Genomic DNA, 22130 nt, shown 5'->3' with positions numbered 1-22130 from the left:
AGATTCTATGATTCTATGCTAGAAGAGCATAGAAACCATCAAGGCTGCAGGACTGATGCCTTTCTGCCCATGGAACTGCTCTAGGGCTCCTTCCCTGCCCTCTCCAGGGGTAATTGCTTAATGGCTTTTAAATGAGTGAAGAATTTGGAGTGGTATTCATAGCAATGGGATGTTTTGCTGTTTCTGTCATGTAAGAAAGGGTTTAGCTTGTATTTCTCCAGAGGGAAGACAAGAGATGGAGATTTCAATGTGGTACAAGACTTAGTTGCTGATGAAAATGGGGACAGAGCTCAGGCAGCAAATCTGCATTGCCTCCCCACTGCCCCTGGCAGGCTGACACTCAGATGGTCCTGCCACTGCTCTGCCTGTTTGTTCTTCCTAAAAATCTGTGGCTGAGACACTTGGTCCCTCTTGAGGTGAATTCTTTTTTGCCAGCCTAGACAAGTGCACTGGCTGATGGTAGGAGGAAAAAAAAAGTCACCAAAGCAAAGCAAACCAAACTAGGTCAGTGTTTTCAAACAGTGATGTGTTTGAAATGTGATGGTTATTCTGCAGTGTCAGAAATAAAACAACGTTAGGAAGTTGTGTGTGCTGCAATTTAAATAAATATGTCAAGTGAAATAGTCACCTTTGTTGAGGGGATTAAAAGGTGCCTTATCTCTATAAAAGGAATCTGCTGTTTGGAGTGGATTGTGTTCTGAAAGGGCAGTTGTTACAGGTTACTATTTGCTCTTTGTTGTTTTTTTTTTTCCTTTTAGCATTTTCTACTACTTACTGGAAGGAAAAGCCTCCTGGAAATTAGGGCTATTCTGCAGCTGAAAAGAAATCACTTGCAATATAGAAAAGGGTATAATTTACTATTTTAAATTGCTACTTGCAGGCAATTTTTGCTTTCAGTATCTTTTCATTCTACTTGGGATCAAGTGCTGAAAATGCAATAGACAACTCAGCAATGAAAATGTTGAAGTCTATGTAGTAAGCTACTTTTTTACCATACCTGAGGTCCTCATGGTGATGAATATGTAAGAATTTGTTTTGGCAGGTTTTTTCCCCATTACTTTTTTCCCCCTTCAGATTGGTGCTTGCTGTCCTATTGCTTTTTGTTCCTGAAGGGAACAGGTGTTAAATGCTAACATTGCTGTAATTTTTCATCACTATTTAGTATCATCTGAATCAGTGTTTAAATGCTCATGTGTGTTGTGTCTAAATCTCAGTTTCTTACACTTTTAACACTAGATTGGTGAACTCTACAGGGGCTACAGACAACCTGGATTTATTTTGGCTGCATGTTTTCTAGGACTAGCTTAAGCATTTTTTAAATCATGAACAAAAGTTTTAGTGGATATTTGCAGACATGGTACAAATATGGAAATTACTTCGATCACATTTGGATTGCTGAAATGGAAATAATGCCCCTTCTCCCAGGAATGCTTAAAAAGCTGCTCAAGACAGGAATGATTTGAGATGAACAAGACTTGCTAATCACGTGAGAGAGGTTTATTAGTGACTGCATGAACAGTTGACAGGCTGTGCCCAAGTGCCTTGTGAAGGCAAGAGGGGGAGAACATCTAAGGGAGGTTTCTTCCCACCAGGACCAGTCTCTGTGCCCTGAGTGGCACCATGAACACCCAACCTCTGTGGGGATCAGGGCAGGAAAAATCCTTTTCAATTATAGGTCAGTCCTCCCATCCCCTCCCACAGTTGAAGCCCTTTGTAAGCCACAACTGACCTATCCCCACAAACAGGAGTCAGACTCTGAACTGCTGGATGTGCTCAATTAAGTGATCATAAAATTTTGACAACACAGCATATTTGTTCTAACCTCATTGCTGTATATGATATAACCTCTTTTGTGGAAGTCCCTTAGCACTTCAGCTATCCTGGAATAGAAAATGTTATTGCTTTTGGTTATATTTTGGCAAGACTATATGATCAGGCCTTGATTTAGAAAGGAATGTATTACAAATGCTCAGGGCTAGCACTTAATCAGGATGGTGTAATCTTACCTATGTGGGACCCCAGATAACAGTTTGAGGAACCTGTTCTTAGACCAGTTTTTCTATCTCTGGCTTTCTGTGTTACCTTCAGAGGATTGCCCATTCCCTTCCCTGTGGATGCAACCATAGTTTGCAAGCCTAAACTTCTGTTTGTGTGTAGGTACAGCTGGAAGGATTTTAGGATCATTGAGTCCAACTGTTATCCCAGCACTGCCAAGTTCACCATGTCCCTAAATTCAAGTGTTAAGCGTTCAGGTTAAGTTCCTAGATTCAAGTATTCAGCTCCATATTTTGTCCATCGTCTGCTTGGCTGAATCACTGAGCCATTAAAGTTATACAAGCTTGGCCCATGGTTTGCATCTTGGAAAAAATGAAAGGCTTATTGTGTTTAAGAGTTGCTCTGCAGAAGGAATTGAAAGGTAAGGGAAAGCTACTTGCTGCTTAGTGTGTTTATCTGAGAGGTTCTCAGAGACCCATCGTAATGCAGGTTTTTACAACTTGAATTTTGATATACTGTCTTTTGGGTAAAGGTACTATAAATGTTTTTAAAATGTCACTTCCACTTGAAATCACTTGCTCCGGTTTTGGCCATATGTTTTGAAAAATGAAAGAGAAATAATATCTGCCTTGTTTTGCCCTCTGAAATCTAAGTAAGAGGATATTATGAGGTAGAAAATACTATTTTTATACCCTCTATCACCTTTGTTAACATTTTATTAGACATAAATCATGTAGTTTCGGGCTGCATAGTGACAATATGGTTCACTGTGTATTCTATTTTTATAACTTTATTTAAAACTGACATGTAACTTGCTGTACCTGAAACCCCAAGTGAGCCAGTTATTGGAGTGTAACAAAGTTTTTGACGTCAGAAGTGCTATTTATTCCACTGGCAACCATTAGCGATGCATTACCCTTTGGCACTTGTGTTTTCAGAAACATGGTTAAATTTTTATGACTGGTTCTGGCCAATTAGGATTCTTTCTCAAGATAGAAATAAGAGAGATCTTTTTTATAACTTACTAAATGTAGCTTTCCAGAAACAACGGCGTAAAGCTATAAATTATTGCACTCAGACTTCCCCAAACATGCTATTGAGCCCCACTTTGGGCACGTGTGTTTGGGAGCAGGGGCTAAGCTGGGTTGCCTGGGCAAATGCACGAGGCTTTATTAGAAGGTAATGAATTTACAGCTGAGTCATCCTTGCAGGTCAGTCTGGGAGCTTCAGGAGGATGGTACAGGGGCCAAGGACTTGAGGTAGAGAGAGCTGGGGGAGATGCAGGAGGAAAATTAGGTGCAAGGGTGGGCTTGGCAGAAAGAAATGGAGAGAAATTTTCAGGAGAGGTTTCTGTTGTTGGCTCTTTTTCCTCAAAAAGCTGGATGTCCCAGCAGAATGGAGAGTGCATCTCGCAGGCAGAGTGGGATGGAGCTGCACGGGAGGGTTGGGATGGGATCTGATTCCTGGTGCTTGGTGCAGTCTCTGTGTTCTGGCAGTAAGAAATTCCAGCGTGTACAAACAAAAGCTACAACAGACATGTTTTCCTTCTGTGTCACTTTCAGTGATCTCCTCCTGAGGGCTTGGGAATCCACGCTGTGCATCCAGGCATGAAGTTGGAGCTGCCTGTTGACAAAAGTTACAAAATGCTTGTTTGTACACGTTGCTTTGCTAGTATACTGTATATCTCTTCTGGAAGGAGTGCTCTTTTGTAGAATATTATTTTTCCATTCCTGCACTTCATGAATGATTTTAGATCAGTAGTGAAAATATCATTAGCTTTTGTCATGGGTTTGTTTCCTGCAAAAAAATGCTTCCCTTGAAGTCTCTGATCTTTATTCTAATAGGGCAACTTTAATATGTTGCAGAAATGGTCGTGGTTGCAATCTACAGTTCCTTAATTTGGCAGCTACATCCTAATTGTCAAAGTAAATAGAAGCTGCTTGATCTGAAAGTATTAGGTATCTGCATTATGTGTAATACAGTTATAATATAATTTCCAGGTGAACACTCATCTTCTGAGCCATGAGAGAGGAAACTTTTGGATATTCTCCTTATAGTTGTTGTACTTCCCACGTGTGGAACTTTCACTATCCCTCTCTGCTATGTCCTGTAACGTGGCTATTTGTTCTGGGTGCTGCAGAATCTGACAGCAGATGCAGCACATCAGAAGTTCTGCTGATTTTTACAACCTTTGGTTTAGTGACCTGACCAAGTCAGTGGAGACAAATATTTTTTTTCCTGCAGAGTAGTGACTGAGAACATTTTCTGTGGTGAACATGTATGCATTGTTCAGGGACCATGGAAATTGTGATGTCTCAAGAACACCTAGAGGACTGCCTTGATACTTTGTAGGGAAGCAATGGGGAAGAATATGGAAGAGAGGAGGAAATTAATGAACATGAGGACAATTGAAAAATGCAGCAATTAAAGGGTAAAAAGCAAGCCTAGAAGACAAGAGCTATATGTAAGTTCTGCTGAGAAAAAATGGAGCGTCAGAAAAATGCCAAAAGGACAAGCGATTTGAATAATTCATGATTGAAGGGAATAGGACATTTTGAAGAGGAATAATATGAGTCAGAGGTGAAATGAATGGAAGAGATGCAAATGTGGAATGTGACAGGCAAAATGGCAAAGAACAGAAATTAAGTATTGGTTGACCATTCAACAGCAGCAGTTAAAATTTGTGGGTAAGTCAGGGATAGCCAAGAAAGAGCTTTAGATCAGTCCTCAGGGTACTTCTTCAGGATATCTAGTTCTAGGTGGACATACTAAGTGAAAGACAGATTTTTTTGTCTTTTGTATAGAGGGCAAAAAACCAGAACCATGCCTGGTTGTGTGTTTCAGTCTTGCTTCATCTTTTGTTCTACAGCAAAAGTCTGTATGACATCTCTTACAGTTGCCATGGAAAATACTGTGGCTTTGCACCTCTGTCCACTTCAGCATGAAATCAATCAGGGAAAATGCTTCTAAGTGTGTGCTAGTCCCTTCAGAACTGGCTGTTCTGTGCAGTCCAGAGCCTCCTGGAAACTACAGCTTCTTTAATTTGTAACATCTATGTTCATACGTTCAGCTGTGAGCTAAGATTTTCAGTTTCAGAAAGAAATGTCTGTTCTGTATGTGATGCCTTTAAAAAAAAAAAAAAGAAATATTAATTCAAATTGGAAGAGATCTTAAAGATTGTCTAGGTCCAACTCCTCCCCACAGGCAGGGACAGCAATTATCTGCCTACTTCTTTTATTTTTCTGAGGAGGTTGTTTTATATATATGTATGTATGTTTTTATATAAACTGTAGTTTATTGGAGGGATACTTTGTCATTCTGAAAGATGAAGAGTCAAAAGTTGACTTGCAAACAAGCAGAAATATTTCTGCATATCCAAAATGTGTTTTGTCAATGCTGAACATCACCTTACTAGTAAACTCCCTTATAGTAAAAAACTTTTTTTCCTCACATCCACCCTAGACTTTCCCTCCTTCAGTTTGAACCCATTGCCCCTTGTCCTGTCCCTGCAGTTCCTAACACAGAGTCCCTCTCTGGCTCCTTGTAGCCCCTTCAGATAGTGAAAAGTTGCTCTGGGGCCTCCACTTTTCCTAAGATGTGAAATCAGATGTTATCAGCTTTAAATTTAACTGCAGATTTCCTGATCAAACTTAGGACCAAAACAACTTCAACCCCGAATGATTTCCAAAAGGAAATTCAAAGAAAATAAATCATGGGTGTTAAAAACTTGGGTTTTAAAACACTGTCAATAAACTGTAAATCTAAAGCAAGATCTAATATACTTCTGGAATTCCTAAACAGTGTTTTCCTTTCCTCTTCTTAGAAACATTCTTAAATAACAGGAATTGCATAAATAGTCTGTCTTGGTGATTTCTTGTGGTTTATACATAAAGATTTTTTCCTAATGTCTAGCTCAGAGCTCCTTTGCTGCCACTTCAGTCAGGCATTCCTTTACTTGCTCTGGCTTGGCATGAGAATGGCTGAATACTGACATCTCTTTAATAACTTCTGATGGTGATAACCATCCAGATCCCCTCCAGCCTTCTTAGCCAGAAAGAAAAACAAATCAAGGTACAACTTTCAGTATTTCCATATGAGTAATGTTTTCTAACCACTTTTTTTTTGGTTGGTTTATGGATCTCATTCAGCTTGTTGACTACTTTTTTTTAAAGCCCTTTCTGTAAAATTTGGCCCAGTACTTCAGGTGATACCCAGTGACTCATGGAATACTTGACGCTTAATTTTGTTGATCAGACTTCTGCTAATTATACTGTGAAAATATCTTGCCTATTTTCCTAGTGGATACATTTATAAAGAATCATGGAATTTAAGGGTTGGAATGGACCTTACAGATCATCCAGCCCCAACCCCTGCCCTGGGCAGGGACACCAACTCACCAGATCAGGTTGCTCAAGGCTCATCCAGCCTGGATTGAACACCACCAGGGCTGGGGCAGCCACAGCCTCCCTGGGCAACCTGGGACAGTGTCTCACCACCCTCACAGGGAAAAACTCATTTAAGGACTGTGAAGTCAGAACTGCTTTCCATGGAGAAGTCAGCCCAGATCATGAATGTTGAGCAATCAGACTCACAGAGGAAGTTCTTTGGGCAATAGTTTGTGGATTTGTTTCTAAGACAGAATAGCTCTGTGATCACTTGAGGATTACTTTTATAAATCAAATGGAGCTCTACACTTTGTAACAAATCTAATAACCATACTGTGAATATAACCCAAAAGTCGTTGGTATTGCAGGAGGTGTGTGGTGGGGGTGGAATTTACTGTGTCAGGTTCGTGGCATTGCTTTGCAGAGTGGGACCAAAGGTTTGCTTGTCCTGACTTAACAAGTTCTGTTGGATGGTTCCATCAAATTCTGCTTGGTTGTATTTGATATTTAAGTATTGGAAATGTGATGTCTTTTAAGTTTCTTTTATAGAAATTTTTGAAATAGAGTAATAATTCATCGTAGAGTCATAGAATCAGCCAGTTGGAAAAGACCTGCAAGATCATCAAGTCCAAATCTGCTGTGGATTACCCATATTTTTGCCATGGCAAAGAGACATTTATTCAACAGAAAAGGTTAATTTTTTTGCTTCAAGTGCTAGTATTGATCTTCAGAATGATTTCAGTAGTGTAGCTTGTGAACAGGAACACAAATGCATTTATACAGTAACAAAAATGAAACTTTCAATTAGGATTATTCTACTCTGTAATGAATTGTTTCTGCTAAAATAGTTTTGTAGCAAATGGAGAGCACTGAAATTCCATGTACTGACACTTCCCAAGAAAAAGCATATCATAACTGAAAAATCAGCTATTTTGAGGATGCACAGAAATACTGAGCTGTAAACCAGCTTGTGTTTACAGCTTGGGTCTTAAATTTTTCATGTCTTTAGGTAACAATGAGCAATTATTTTATATCTTGCCAAGAATCCAACACAAAGTCATGTGTTAGTAGCCTGATAAGGAAGATGAACCTGCTTGAAGTAAATATGTAAATGATTCAGGAGTAATTGTTTAGCTTTCTGTGTGACAAAACACAACCAAGAATGAATCTTCCAGAAGTGTGTCAAGCTGCATTTGTCTTGTAATTGGGTTAAATACACAGCTGATTTATCTGAAGTTTGTGCTGATAATTCTGAGAAAAAAATTAAACCCAGGATCAGTTTTCTCTAGTGTTCTTGAAGACTTAGGTAATTAAAAACCCTTTGCCAGCTTTATGAACAATTTTCACTGGAGCATTTCACCTGCCTGAAGGGTTGCCATGGAGCTGGAGTCCTTTGGAGGTTCTGGGCCATGAACTGAAAAGCAGAAAATTCCAGTTAGATGTTGCAGGGAAAGAATTGCCATGAGGGTGGTAGTACTGGAACAGGTTGCCTGAAGAGCTTGTGGAACATCTTTGGAGCTGTTCAAGGCACAACTGGCCTTGAGCAATCCATCTAATTAGGCCTGCTTGGAGCAGGGGGTTGGGCTAGAAGACCTCCAAAGTTCTCTTTGGCAAATTATTGTCTCATTCTATAATTCCTAGGGAAGAAGAGGGCACCTCAATAAAACCCATTGTCTATAACAGTCTGAACATTTGCAGATCAAATGGTTTCTTGCCTAATTCCAGTCTTGGAAAACTTCAGTTGAAATAAATGCCTAAGTAGACTGTGCTTATTTTCTGAAGGCTTTCAAGATCATGTTGTGTATTTTCTAGCATCAGAAAGGACATTCGTATTCAGGTGAAAATTACCTGTAATTATTTTATTTATAAGATCTTAGCCTTTAATAAATTTAGGAATACAAAAGAAAATACTTGTGTAGTCAAGGAATCAGCAAAACAGATAAGAAAATGCTGATAACCATAGAGACTACAAAGTCCCAGGCAGGGAGCAGAAGGTTAAAATGTGGGGAGTTTGATAGGCCTGCTCTCCTTTATTCTGATTGCCTAGAAATATACTAAAAATACCTCTGGAGTGAGTTGGGTTTTGTTTGGGGGTTTCTTTTTAGATTATCTTCAAAGTTTCCTTTTCATCCCGTTAAGTTAATGCCTTTAAACTATTCTACTGCTCTCTATTTAAAAACAGACATGGAACTTTTCCTCTAGTAATGATCAAAAGTTGTTGACCTTGGGATCAGCAAAAGGGTTTGGGAGTTGCCCTCTCTTCTTCTGAATTAAAAAGAAGCTAAAAGTCATTTTCTCTGAGAGCAGTGTCTCGTTTAAGTTTGCTATCAGAAAATAACATTTTCCAGTCAATCCTGGTGTTATATTTGGTAAAAAAAATCCCTGGTAATCAATTTGGGGAAAAATGAAGAGAAAGAAGCGTGTTCAGTGCCTGTGTTGTGTTTATGCATTCAGTTTAGATTTTTCTAAAAATAAAATGAATCGTTTATACCTAAGGGGTAAGTTATTCTTAGCTTGGAGTATGTTTATACACATGTGAAATGTGTAGTGTGTATATGTCTTGATAAGTTTAAGTAAACATTTTCGGGGTGAACTTTTCAATGAGAATTACAATAGCTGTTCAAGTATAAACATGCTGTGAGAGACTTCGATAGCTCTGAGTCCAATTGCCTGGTCCTACAAACCACTGCAGAATTTAATCTCCTTCACTGTGCTCTGTCCTAAAAGTAATTAGGAGTTCTATATGCAGTGCTCCAGCTATTCCAGAGTCTAATTTTTCATGATATGAAACTTTCTTTAAATTTCCAGTTAAAGTAGTTACCTAATTTCATTTTAGTTGAATAAAATTAACTGATAGTTGATTAATATCTATTAAGCTCTTTTCTCTCCTCGGCGTTTAAAATACTCATTGTAGAATATTAACATGTACTCTTGTCCTCCTTTTTTGTATGCAAAACAAGTCTGGGGGTTTGTTATACTTTCATCTCATAATAAGAGCTCTCACTTCTTCCAGGTGGAGTCTCACCAGGGCAGAGTAGAGGGGGAAAATCACCTCTTCCCCTCTGCTCTGCTCTGCTGAAACCCCAACCTGGAGTACTGTGTACAGTTCTGGTGGCCTCAACACAAGAAGGACATGGAACTGTTGTACCAAATCCAGAGGAGGCCACGAAGATGTTAAGAGCACTGGAGCATCTCCCTGTGAGCACAGGCTGAGGGAGTTGAGGCTGTTCAGCCTGGAGAAGAGAAGGTTGTGTGGAGACCTCAGAGCAACTTTTCAATGTCTGAAGGGGCTACAAGGAGCCAGAGAGGGACTCTGTGTTAGGAACTGCAGGGACAGGACAAGGGGAAATGGGTTCAAACTGAAGGAGGGGAAGTTTAGGTTAGTGAGTGAGTGAGAGTCACAGCTCTCTCCGGTGCCCAGTGACCTGGGTGAGGTGAGTCAGTGGCATCAAACCAGGTCTGTACCAACATCCTCATTACAGCTGGTGCTACTTGGCACCCCTGGTCGAAGTCTCAGTGAGCTGCTGCATCAAACAAAGCCCCAGGTTGGTCTCCTTTGGTGTGCACTGGCAAGAGTTAGCTGATACACTGTTTTTTTTTCCCCCTACTTCTGTTGAAGAAACCATTTGTTCTGGTTGAGTAAAAGATAATTCTCACTGTTGACAGGGGATCATCATGACTTTCTGTGCATTCACACACAGAATTTCTATGTGGAACAGTGGTGAAAGATCAAGAACAAGTATTATTATATACACATAAAAAATGCTGAAGCACCATGAAAGCACAGTCATACATTTCTGTGAATTACTTGAATGATTTATGTCTCATCAATGTCTGTGGCAACAGAGAGAAGCTGGATGAGAGGAAAGGTTGTTTATTTTGCAGAAGCTATGTTCATGCTGTATTGTTTTCCTGTGTGCATCCCTCTCAGCTGAGCAAAATCAAAAAGAAATATTTTTATAAAGCATTGTAGAATACCAGGGATTAACTGAAAGCTGTAGAGCCTGATTGAATGATTTATGTCTCATCAATGTCTGTGGCAACAGAGAGAAGCTGGATGAGAGGAAAGGTTGTTTATTTTGCAGAAGCTATGTTCATGCTGTATTGTTTTCCTGTGTGCATCCCTCTCAGCTGAGCAAAATCAAAAAGAAATATTTTTATAAAGCATTGTAGAATACCAGGGATTAACTGAAAGCTGTAGAGCCTGAAATACTTCAGGATGAACTCTTTTTTCTGCTCTTTCATATCATTGAGAAGTGTGGATTGAGTACTGTCTAGCAGAATTACTGTGCTATGTGTCATAGCATAATATAATAAAATGCTGTGTTATGACCTGAACAAAGGGTCCTGAACCCAAGGTTCTGTATTCTTTTCCAACTGTGTTTTTTTCCAAGAATTCTGCAAGCTCTTGAAGTTGTTGCACAAGAAAATCTGTTAAGGCCCCAACAACTTATGTAGCAAGTGAAAGAACTTTTGATTCTTTTTTAAATTGGCTAGATTGTCCATGTTCCCAGTGATCTTTTGGAATATTGTTATTTTTCTTCTCATAGAATGTCAAGATTGATAAAGGGTGAGCATGATGAATGTTTTGAGAAGTTAACAGTTGAGAATTTATGGGAAAATTACCATGCTATTACCCCATACACCTGATGAGAGCTAATATGACAGGTAATTTCTGCTTTTCTAGATCATAGAATCCTAGAATTTAGAGGTTGGAATGGACCTTACAGATCATCTAGTCCCAACCCTCCCTGCCCTCCTTCAGTTTGAACCCATTTTCCCTTGTCCTGTCTCTGCAGTTCCTAACACAGAGTCCCTCTCTGGCTCCTTGTAGCCCCTTCAGACATGAAAAAGTTGCTCTGAGGTCTCCACACAGACTATAATCTCTGAAATTGTCTTAGCTTCCTACCTTAAGTATTAGACCCTGCAAATCTTATTTCTCCAATTGTAAGAGTGGAGCTAAAAGCTCTTCCCAGCTGTTTTATGTTTCTAAAATACTCTGAATATGCAAAGTGCTGTCCAACTGCCAAGTTTAAATATTTTCTCTTCAGCAAGACAATTGGGTGTAATTAGATTTGAACCTTCAAAGGTTGCCTAAAATGATTACAATGCTCTCTATATGACCCTTTTGTAATCTTAACAGCTTTCAAAGGTGTCACCAAGACCTGCTGAAAATTGCTCTTGGGCTGTAATGTTTTGATGTGTTCTCTCTTCTCAGGCTGCTTTAAATTATAAGCTTGGCTGTTCATTTGGTATTTAGGGATGTTCCCTGCCTTACCTTTCCTGCTTTTTCCACTAAGCACTGTTTTTGCAATATATTAAGCCAGAAAGACTAATAGATTTTCACACTAGGTAGGTATTGTCATGGAACATAAATACTCTAATGCCCAAAGAAAACATGGAAGCACTGAGATAAAAAAAGTGGAAAGAATCCTGCATACCTGGGTAGGGCAGAAAGGATGTGACTGGAGAAAATAAACATTTTCAATGTAGTTTATTATTTACCAGTTTATTATTTATTTACAGATGATGTAATTAAAAATCTGAAGGCAAAAGGAGTTTGAGAGAAAATCATCTGTGTAACAGGCAGGATTTATTTGAACATGGCATAAAGAATGGTAGACTAGAGTCTTCTTATGTTCTAATAAGTCTTCTGAATGCTTGGTAAAATATTGTTCTCTAAATAAATATGTCATGTTTGTAATCTAATAGATTAGTCCTTGTCAACATTATCATCACTGTTACTATCCTATTGAAAAGAGTTGATTTTTATATTTCCTTTCATAAGGTAATAAATCTTTCATAGCTGTGTACTTGGTTTGATTAATTGCAATATAGGAGATAGCCAAGATGCTTAAATTTGTGTCTTCTGTTCCACAGAGAAACAGGAACTCAGAGAACTGGCCTGAACATTGTAATAGAGTCATTATAAGCTCATAAAAAGCATCTGGTTGTAGTAAGGATTTATGTTCTCCAGGACACCTATATCCTCTGTTGGTACACACACATTGTATACAGAAGCTATAATTTCACACAGCTGAAGGGCTGACATCCAAATGTCAATCTAATTATTTTTCCATCTTTTTTTATTTGCAAACTCCAAAACATTTTCCAGCTGAAGCATCTCTCTACCAAAGAGTAAATTTCAACTGATTTCAAATATACTTTTGTTTTTAAATTAACTTTTCCTAATCATAAAGGTTTGGCAGACCACAAATCAAAGGCTGTCCCAAAAATCTTAGCTATCTACATACTTAGGACTTGTTTATGGAAATGTAATAAAGTTTCTAGCAGTAAATATGTATTGTTCAGAGTAATATTTCAGGTAGGTTGGTAGCACAGTAGAGCATTAGTTCAGAGCTGCTGACATGGATTTCTGTCTACTGGGAAACCAGACAATGGCAATTTAGAATTGTATAATTTTTCCAGGTCTCATTTATTTTCATCTCCCACATATGGAATTTATAGTTCATTCATTTGCATGAGTCATAAAGTTAGAAACACTGCCCAGCTGGAAAAAGTGGTACAGATTTTCAAGAAGGTTCCTCTCATTATACTGAGGGGAAAAATAAATCTAAAAGCTATAACTCTATAGGTTAAATTGGTTTAAGTATCTTAAGTGGATCATGGTGCTGTTCAGGAACTGTCAGTTCTTATTAAGATGAGTAGGTGTATTCAGTTCTATGCTGGACAGTAATCAGTTCATAATTATGTGTGTGTGATCATGATATTCCTCATGGATTGGGTTCATTCATGCTGTTTCCTGGGGTTTGTGCTGTGTTCCAGTGGTGGATTTGTTCTGCTCTAATGATGGTACCATTGTGGAGCTGAATGTTCTTCCATATGGTTGGACTCCTGATGTCTTCCTTTTAACAGAGCTTTTTCTCTCCAGAGGAGGCAGTGGCTTCCTGCAGAGGGGCAGAAATGTGTTGTGTTTTGTAGGTGATGCTTAAGAATGCAGCAAAGTGTTGGTTAATCTTTCTAAGGCTGTGAAATTCATTGAGATTTGTAACTGTAAGTCACTTTATATATAAGGGAGAATCAAAGTCCAGGTTTGGACAATCAAGAAAGCATTGGGCACCTCAGAGATCATTGTTAGGATTAAGCTTGAGGCTATTTATTTGTTGTTTTCTTACAGGAAACAGCTTCATCCTCTTCTCGGGCAGTTTAGCCAGTCAGAGGCTTTGTTGATGGAATCTGGAGTTCAGCCAGGGACTCTGGATGGAGTTCTCCTGGATGCTGGTTGTTCCTCTATGCAATTTGACACACCTGAAAGAGGTTTTTCCCTGCACAAGGATGGACCTTTGGACATGAGGATGGATAGTGACAGGTAATAAAGTGTTTCTTTGTGAAACTCAAAAACTGTGTGCTCAGCACTCCTGTGCATTTCATTTCCCTTCAAGCTGAAGAATTCTCATCAACAAACCACATCTAATTCTGCATGAGTATATTGTCTTCCTTTTGCCAAAAAACTTTTTCCTCAGTGCTCACCTATGGTTATTGTCTTTGCCTTCTTTGAAACAAGAAAAAAGTTCCAGTAATGAGTAATTAAACCAGTTACATTTTTGTTGACTGTACAGGACAAGAGGGCACAGACTCAAGCTCTGCCAGGGGAGGGTTAGGTTGGATATTAGGAAGAGATTTTTTCCAGAGAGAGTGCTCAGGCATTGGAATGTGCTGCCCAGGGAGGTGGTGGATTCCCCATCCCTGGAGGTTTTCAAGCTGAGACTGGATGTGGCACTTAGTGCCATGGTCTGGTGACCACAGTAGGGTTGGACTGGATGATCTTGGAGGTCTTTTCCAACCTGGTTGATTCTGTGATGATTTATGACACTTGTTTTTTTCCAGTTCTGTGCAAAATGCCCCTGAGATTTCAAGAATCTGGATTCTGGGCTGAAATATAAACCTGATGCATCATGAGAAAACATACATGGAGCAAGAGCATAAGAACAAAGGATACCTGTGGCTTAACAAAAGCCTTTACACTGTGGTTGTTGCTATGATACTACTTCTAAGTTTTGTTACCTTTTGTAAGATACTGCAAAGGAGTAAAAAATGCCTGAAAGATATTCTGCTAAGTCATGTCTTTTTAGAAGCGAATTTATTAAGTAGGTTGTGTTTTCTGCAATTAGTAAACCCATAGATGATGTTCATAAAATACCTCGGAACTATTTCAATAGCAAAGTGACACAGATTTAGAAATACAGATCTAAGGCTTATACTGTTTAAATTGTAATAATTCCTGTCATTTGCATTATTAAGTCATTCCTATTCTCTCAGAACAGTCTTTGGATATAAATTCTTATGCCTTTTATTGAAAAGTAAAGCTAAATTATTTTCACGAGCAATTGTTTTCGTAGCAGGAGATGTGGAAGAAAAGATCCTTGAAATCATTCTGACTAACAGAACAACACACAGTGCAGGGTGACTAAAATGAACCCATAAGAGGCAAGTTGATATTCTAAAGCTGGCTGAATGAAAAGGTCACCCAGCATTTCCATCTTAGCACCACACTGAAATGCACTTCTCCCCATCACCTGATTAAGCATAGTTTATGGTAATGCTTGGAAGTTAAAGCTGCTCTAATTGAAGTTAAGGAACAAACTCCATTTCGAGTAGCAAGAAAAAGGATTTCAAAGGTGCCAGCTCTCTTTTCCTAGGGTTCCCATCCCTGTGAAAACCTCAAAGCACTCGTATGCAGTGTGTGTGTGTGACTTTGTGTCTCGATGCTCTGAAGCTTCACCTCTTGTCAATGCAAACTGACGTCAGGGCACTAATTGGCTGCTCTCGTGCGTAGGTACCCTGCCATGCCCACTGCTGCTGATGTTGTGAATGCCTTAGATCAACAGGCTCTTGCGTCCATCCTGAGGACATATGGGGAGGAGAGACACGCCAGGAAAATCGCCTCAGCCATCGTTCAGGCACGCAGCATATACCCCATCACCAGAACTCAGCAGCTCGCCAGCATCGTGGCAGGTACCCTCATTAATTCTTCACCGTGGCTGAGGAGAAAAAAAATATTAATCCCCCAAAGTCCCAGAGGGATCTATTTGTACTTGAAATCGTGCAGGATCTAATCCTGCCCATTCTGCTCTGTTGTCAGCTCTCTCTTTTTTTTTTTTTCCCTTGTACGCTCCCCTTTTTTGTATTGTACTTCGACGATTAGTTTAATAATAGATTTTGCATGAGGTCATTTCTCATTTTGCCAACCAAGTTTAAACCACAGACTGAGAGCAGCCTAGGGTATTCTTGAACCCACCTATTGATAAGCCTTCAGATATCAGATGTGTCATATACCTCTCCAAGTTTTTAATTCCTGTATTTTATGATTTCAAGGGGAGGTACAAAGGCAGTTTGAAATGATGAGTTAAATCAGATCGTTTCTGTCATTTTCAAGACTCAAGAAGCACAAAGTGAAGCAATACATGGCTTGTTTCTCCCTGTGCATGCCAACTAGAGCAGCCTGGAGCAACTATTGAAACACTTCATCTTACTTGCTCCTCCCTGTAAACAGCTTGAACAAAATGCAGGAGCTGTGCTTACACCGAGAACCTTCAGGTTTGTGTTCTCAGGAGAAAATTTTCAAGGAAAAATACAACACACAGATCCTGGTTATTGACATTCTAATACATAATGCCAGGATGTTGTTACTGATTTTAACCAGGTAATGAAAACCACTGGGTCTCATCACAAATAAGTCCAAACTGCTGACTCTTGTGAATATTGACCTTTAAAATGACAATCCCCTTTTGACCTCTGCTAAAGAACAGTGTAAAATGTTTTATCAACATCCTGAACAATCTTAAAAACTATATTGTATTCTTTAAACTTTGTGCTACTTAAACTGGAAGTTTAAGGCACTTACTTTGAATGGCCAACAAATGAAAAGGTTTGGACTTGTAGAAGTTGGAATACTTGAGCAAAATGTCCAGTCAACCAAGGCCCAAAGTTTAGCTGATGTGATAAAAGGAGCTGGAGACTCTTTTAAGCCCCTGCTGTAGAGTGACTATGAGGAACACGCCACCATAAAAACCCCAAAGAGATAAAGCAACCCCAAGAGATAGAAATTACATTTTTAATATCATCATTACCAACGTCACAAAACAACAATTTGGGGTTTTATCACGTATATCTTAAACTGTTCAACAAGCTGTTGATTAAGACACCAATCCACTCCATATCACTGTGCTAAAGATGTAAAGTATTATGTGCTGGAAACCAACTCAGTAACCTCTGAAATAATTTTATGCCATAGATTGAACTAAAAAAATAAAAATACTAGTGTATCAAAGACAGTGATTGAAGATCCCTTCATGTTTTGTGTGCTGCCTGTGAGTCATCACTTAATGGTCACTTTCTGTGACAATGGGAAGGATTTTTTTGTTCTCACTTTAAATTCTCAGCTCTATTTGAAGAGCTTCTTGATACATGAGTCAGGTATGCATCAGGTGGTGTACATGCCAAGAACAATGAATCCAGCACATATCTGCCAAGGCAATAAATATGTATGTTTTGTGGGCTTTTTTTGGAGTATGCAAGTAGTTTAGACAATTTTAGGGCTGTTACTCTGATCCCTGTTTGCATTGAACTCTTCCAATTTCAGTTTGATTCATCCAGTTAAGAAGCACAATGGTGGATCCTATTGGGTTTTGAACTGGTTATATCTAAAGGAAAAAAAAAAACCAGATTAATTCAGGACTTTTATCAGAGTAAAATTTCTGATCTATTAGTTAAATGTCAAGTCCTTTAAATAAATAAAATATTAATTAGAATAACAAACTGTCTTTATCTCCACCCATGAGTTTTTCTAGTTTTACCCTTCTGATTCTCTCCCCACCCATTGCTGGGGCAGTGTGGGAGTTGCTGTGTGGCCCTTGGTTGCTGCTGGGGTTAAACCACCACAGATTCGATGATGAGATATTCAAGAAATTTGAAAAGTTTCTAAAAAACTTTAATGGGTAAAGTCAATCTCATTCAAATTGATTCACATTTATAGACTTTAATTATCAGTTTGGAATTGGTAATGTTGCCTGAATTTCAGATGGGTGAGAATTAACACTGTACTGCAGGAGCCTAGACAAAAGGACATTAGTTGCGTCACAGAAACTTATTAAATGCAATGCTAATTCAACAGACAGATTCTTGCAAACAGGTGCACCATCTGAATTAATTTTTAAACTCTCCCACTCTCAAACACTCTGGGGACTTTAATAGTTCATATTGACAGGCACAGCACGTCGCTAATTTCATTCACAAGCTTTAAAATTTCAATACATTTCAACATGTGAATCTATTAGATTTTTAAAAGTTTAAGCAGCATCAGGGCATCCTAAAACTAAAAATGATAATTTCTCTCCCTGGGATTTCAAGCCAGTCATCTAGCCAGGAGCGTGGTGTTTTTATGAATGAAATTCATTTTACAAGCTTCCCATACTGATGTTTTTTTATGTTTTTATACATTGTACATCCAGTTACCAGGAAGGATTTTCTGTTAGTATCTTGGTAATTGGAGGGAGTTGGGTGAGAGATTTTGTGCCTTAATAGAAAGCACAAATAGGTTTTTATTTCAGTATGCCAGAGGAGTAAGTGATAGAAAAAAAATTCACTCATGGAACATAGATCATAATCCTGTGCCTTCACTAAAAAGATGAAGGTCAGTGTGACAGAAAAAACTACCACACATCACATTTCTCAGCTGATACCAGTCTCTGATGACAGACAGTAAGTTTTGGAACTTGAGTGGTTTGATATTGGTTTCAGTTGATAGGGTTTTGGTTGCATGAAGCTGAAAAGTTTGAGAAAATAAGTCTTTCCAGTTATGTGCTGCTTTTATTCATTCAGTTTATCTTTACCAGGCTCCTGCACTCACTTCTATAATAGATTATAAGTTTACTCAGGTTTCACAGATCTTGTAGATTCTTGCACTTTAGTCCCTCTGATCCATCAAATCAGCCTTCTCTGGCTTTGTACTCTGTACTCAGGTAATTAGAGTTCAAGCCTAAAATATGTTAAATATTGATATATCAAAGTTTATATCAAAATTTTAGTTTCTACAGAGACTTGATTAATTCATAAGAATTTTGGGGATAGGAACCAGGAGCTTTGTTCGTCTAATAAAAGATATTTAATGTGGTGAATTTTGATCTGACAGACTCAGACCTTCTGCTGTAGAGGCCTGTGGAAAAGCAGCAGCAGGACAAGAGGGCTCAGACTCAAGCTCTGCCAGGGGAGGGTTAGGTTGGATATTAGGAAGAGATTTTTTCCAGAGAGAGTGATCAGACATTGGAATGTGCTGCCCAGGGAGGTGGTGGATTCCCCATCCCTGGAGGTTTTCAAGCTGAGACTGGATGTGCCACTTGGTGCCATGGTCTGGTGACCACGGGAAGGTTGGACTGGATGGTCTTGGAGGTCTTTTTCAACCCGGTTGATTGTATGAAATATGAAGATATTAACATACACCTTTGTAAATTTGTCACAGGTGCTTTTCCAGCCTCAGCACTCTATGCACGCAGGGATTTGCTTCAGAGACCTTCACACGTTGCTACCAAAACTTTTCAAGGTCTGCGCATATTTGTAAATGATGAGCTCCACGAACTCTTCATAGGACTGAAGACAGCTGAGAAATTTCTGAAGCCTGGAGGTCGCCTCGTGGCCCTCTCCTTCCATTCCCTCGAAGATCGAGTTATCAAACGTTTCCTTCATGGAATAGACATGACCCAAAAGTACAATCTTGGCTCAAGGCAGAAGATAAGACAGGCTCTGAAAAATCCCTCCAACAAAGAAGATGCACAAGAATCTCCCCACGGAAAATCCAACTCAAAGTGGATTTTTATACAGAAAAAGGTTCTCACACCCCAGGCCAAGGATATTCAAACAAACCCAAGAGGAAGGTCGGCCAAGCTAAGAGCTGCTATTAAAGCCTAAAACAAAATGCATGATTAGATAATTGTATAGTTTCCTTAAATTTTGTTTTCTAGAAGTCTGGACAGTGTATCAGACTGACAAAAAAAAAAAAAAGACTGTTAGAAAACGTGCTTCTTACCTTTGTGCTTCTTTTTAATTAGGATGTAATGTAGAGCATCAAAATGCAAGATAAATATATATAAGTGGATGTCACTAATTATGCAAAAAAAAGACATTTTTTGGAAAAGAGCATCAAACCCAAAGTTTATAAAAATTGCAGGTTTGATGTATTTGTAGCACTCCCTTTAGATTAAAATCAAACCCTTGCCATAACAGTCTAAATTCAGTGGCTAATTGAGACAGACAATGTTTTTATGGGGGTGGATTTCACACACCTAATTCTGATGTCTGGTTTGGTCTAGAGAAAGTTTCAGCTAGTCTAAGAATTCATGTTATGTATGTGTTCGTATCCAAACTGACTTGTTGCATGGATGCCTATGGGCCGAGAGCTAATTCCTAAGTAAAGTGACACCTGTATGTCATGTTCTTTCCAGGAGTTTGTAAATAGGCTCTGAACTTTTTAAAAAAAAGTATTTACTTCTGATCATGTGGTTGTTTTAGTATTCGAGGATTCTGAATAAGAAATGTATCTTGGGGTAAAAATAAGGCACTTCAAAGATCACTGTTGACACTTGGACACTGCAATCAAGGAATCAGGTTTGGACTTGGTCATCTGAGTTTCTTCTTGCAACCATAACCTCTGTGCATAGATCCAGTACAACTCTGAGGTGTTGATGGGATGATAATTAACCCATCACAAAGGGATATTGTGTCTTGTGAAATATTCTCCTTTGCTGGTGATCATTTATTTTCCTTAGGTAAGTATGAGTTTAGAAAAGACTTACCCGAACTCCAGCTTCCTATTTGGATGCTGCACTAGGTAATGGAACATGTGACATAACTGCTCTTTTAGTAAGTTAAGATGACTTGAATTTAACTTTGGGTTTACTTTTTATCATTAAAGATCATTGGTTTGCTAGTTTTATATATTAAAACCAAATGGAAAACAGTTTTAAGTTTCAACTTCTTTGACCTCTGGCTTATCCCTTCAGGAAAAAACCTTAACTTGGATATTCAAATCAGTAAAAGGATTTCATTTGTGATGAGTCTGAAACTTGGCTGGTAGAATAAAAAATGCAATTTCTGGCTCAGCTAAATTACTACTACACTGACTTGTGAAAGATTGGACTGTTCTGGACTTGATTTTCATCAAGCATCCTCTTTATGTTGATGTAAATGATTATTTCACGTGAATTTTTTGAGTCCTATTGACACAAGTTGAAATTTAGGTTCACTGTAATATATGATATATTGAAATAGCTGAATATTGTTTAATTCCTTGGTAAAGCTAAGTCAGGTAATGTATTCTTAGGTATAGGTGATACCATCAATCACAAATCTGAAATAACGGTGGAATGATGATGGGCATTTCATACTTCTCTGAAATTTCAATGTTTTTCCAGGAGTTTCATTATACATGCTATTAAATATTAAATAAGACATTCCACTTCAAATAATATTACTGTTGACATCTTTGAGACAACAGGCTGTACCCTAAATAGACAGTTTTTTCATCCCAACATTAAATATAGATAGCTAATGTTATTTTTAGCTAAGATTCCATACTGACACGTATTTCAATTGTAGATTTGGAAAGTTGTACCTCCAGCACAGGCTGAGAAGAGCTTCAGAGCACGACCATCCAGTTAGAGCAGAAGGAAAATATCAGTATCTCAGAAATTATAGGAAGGTATGTTTAGAATCCTCACTTTTCACATCTAAATTCAAAGGCACAGTTTTTTATGATGATGGAACTACTGTAGACCAGGTTGTGTAAATACATTCCTTCTGTTAGGGGGTGTAAGAGCCTTTTCTTTAGGCTGGAGTTTCCTTTAGGCTGGAGTTTCCTTTAGGCTGGAGTTTCCTTTAGGTTGGAGTTTCCTTTAGGTTAGGTTTCCTCTAGGTCATTTGTTGAACTTTTCTCTTCAGAGGGTCTGTTTCTCTCCTCTCAGTGTCTCCTCACTTTCAGCTTTAAACATGAGGTAGGGAGAGTCCTGGAATTTTAATCTCTGCTTGCCTGAAAAAAAAATAAAATTTCTAGTTGTATTTGGTTAAAGTGTTCTCAGATGTTTACACATTTCGTTTCTTGAAGAAAGAGGGACTTTTTACAGAGGCCTGTAGTGATAGAACAAGGGAAGGGGAATGGTTTTAGACTAAAAGAGGAGAGATTAGGTGTTAGGAAGGAATTCTTTTCTCAGTAGGTGGTGAGGCATGGGAACAAGTTTCTCAGAGAAGTTGTGAATGCTTCATCTCTGGGAATGATCAAGGCCAGGTTGGATGGGGCTTTGAGCAACCTGGGCAAGGGAAAGGTGTCCCTGCCCAGGGCAGAGGGATGGGACTGGATGATCTGTAAGGTCATTTCCAACCCAGATCATTCTGTGATTCTATGATTAGTATCATCTTTATCTTCTTTAGTAAAATCTTTACCTTTTACCAGAACACATGGCAATATAGCATGTCTTATATTTTCCTAACGAGGTTTATGTGACTTGTTGTTAACACTAAACTTTTTTTACCACAATCAAAAGTGATACTTAGGAGGGAGATGATATCTGGTGGAAAATTACTCTCACTGAAAACCAAGTCATCCTGTCAAGGTATGAGTTGTGTGTATCAGTTCTAAAAACTTCCATTTGCCCTGTGAAGTGTATGTTTTAATACATCCAAATGCAAGATTATCTGTCAAGAAAGGTAAAAGATTGTAGACCACGTTTGCAGGGAATGCAG

At 38.6% G+C, this 22130-nt stretch overlaps 1 protein-coding gene across 1 annotated transcript in view; it reads left to right on the top strand.

The window, feature by feature from the left end:
• The window catches only part of METTL15 (methyltransferase like 15), a 43452-nt gene extending 24148 nt beyond the window's left edge, over positions 1-19304 (top strand). The window contains exons 3-5 of the mRNA XM_009081954.1: positions 13519-13710; positions 15178-15356; positions 18859-19304. Of these exons, the coding sequence (XP_009080202.1) occupies positions 13519-13710; positions 15178-15356; positions 18859-19304 (817 nt within the window). The remainder of the gene's footprint in view (positions 1-13518; positions 13711-15177; positions 15357-18858) is intronic.
• The last annotated feature ends 2826 nt before the right edge of the window (positions 19305-22130 follow it).

Source organism: Acanthisitta chloris, unplaced genomic scaffold, assembly GCF_000695815.1.
Source record: "Acanthisitta chloris isolate BGI_N310 unplaced genomic scaffold, ASM69581v1 scaffold19420, whole genome shotgun sequence".
NCBI classification, from domain to species: domain Eukaryota; kingdom Metazoa; phylum Chordata; class Aves; order Passeriformes; family Acanthisittidae; genus Acanthisitta; species Acanthisitta chloris.
Note: the sequence above shows the minus strand (reverse complement) of the source record. Positions and strands in the feature narration are given on the sequence as shown.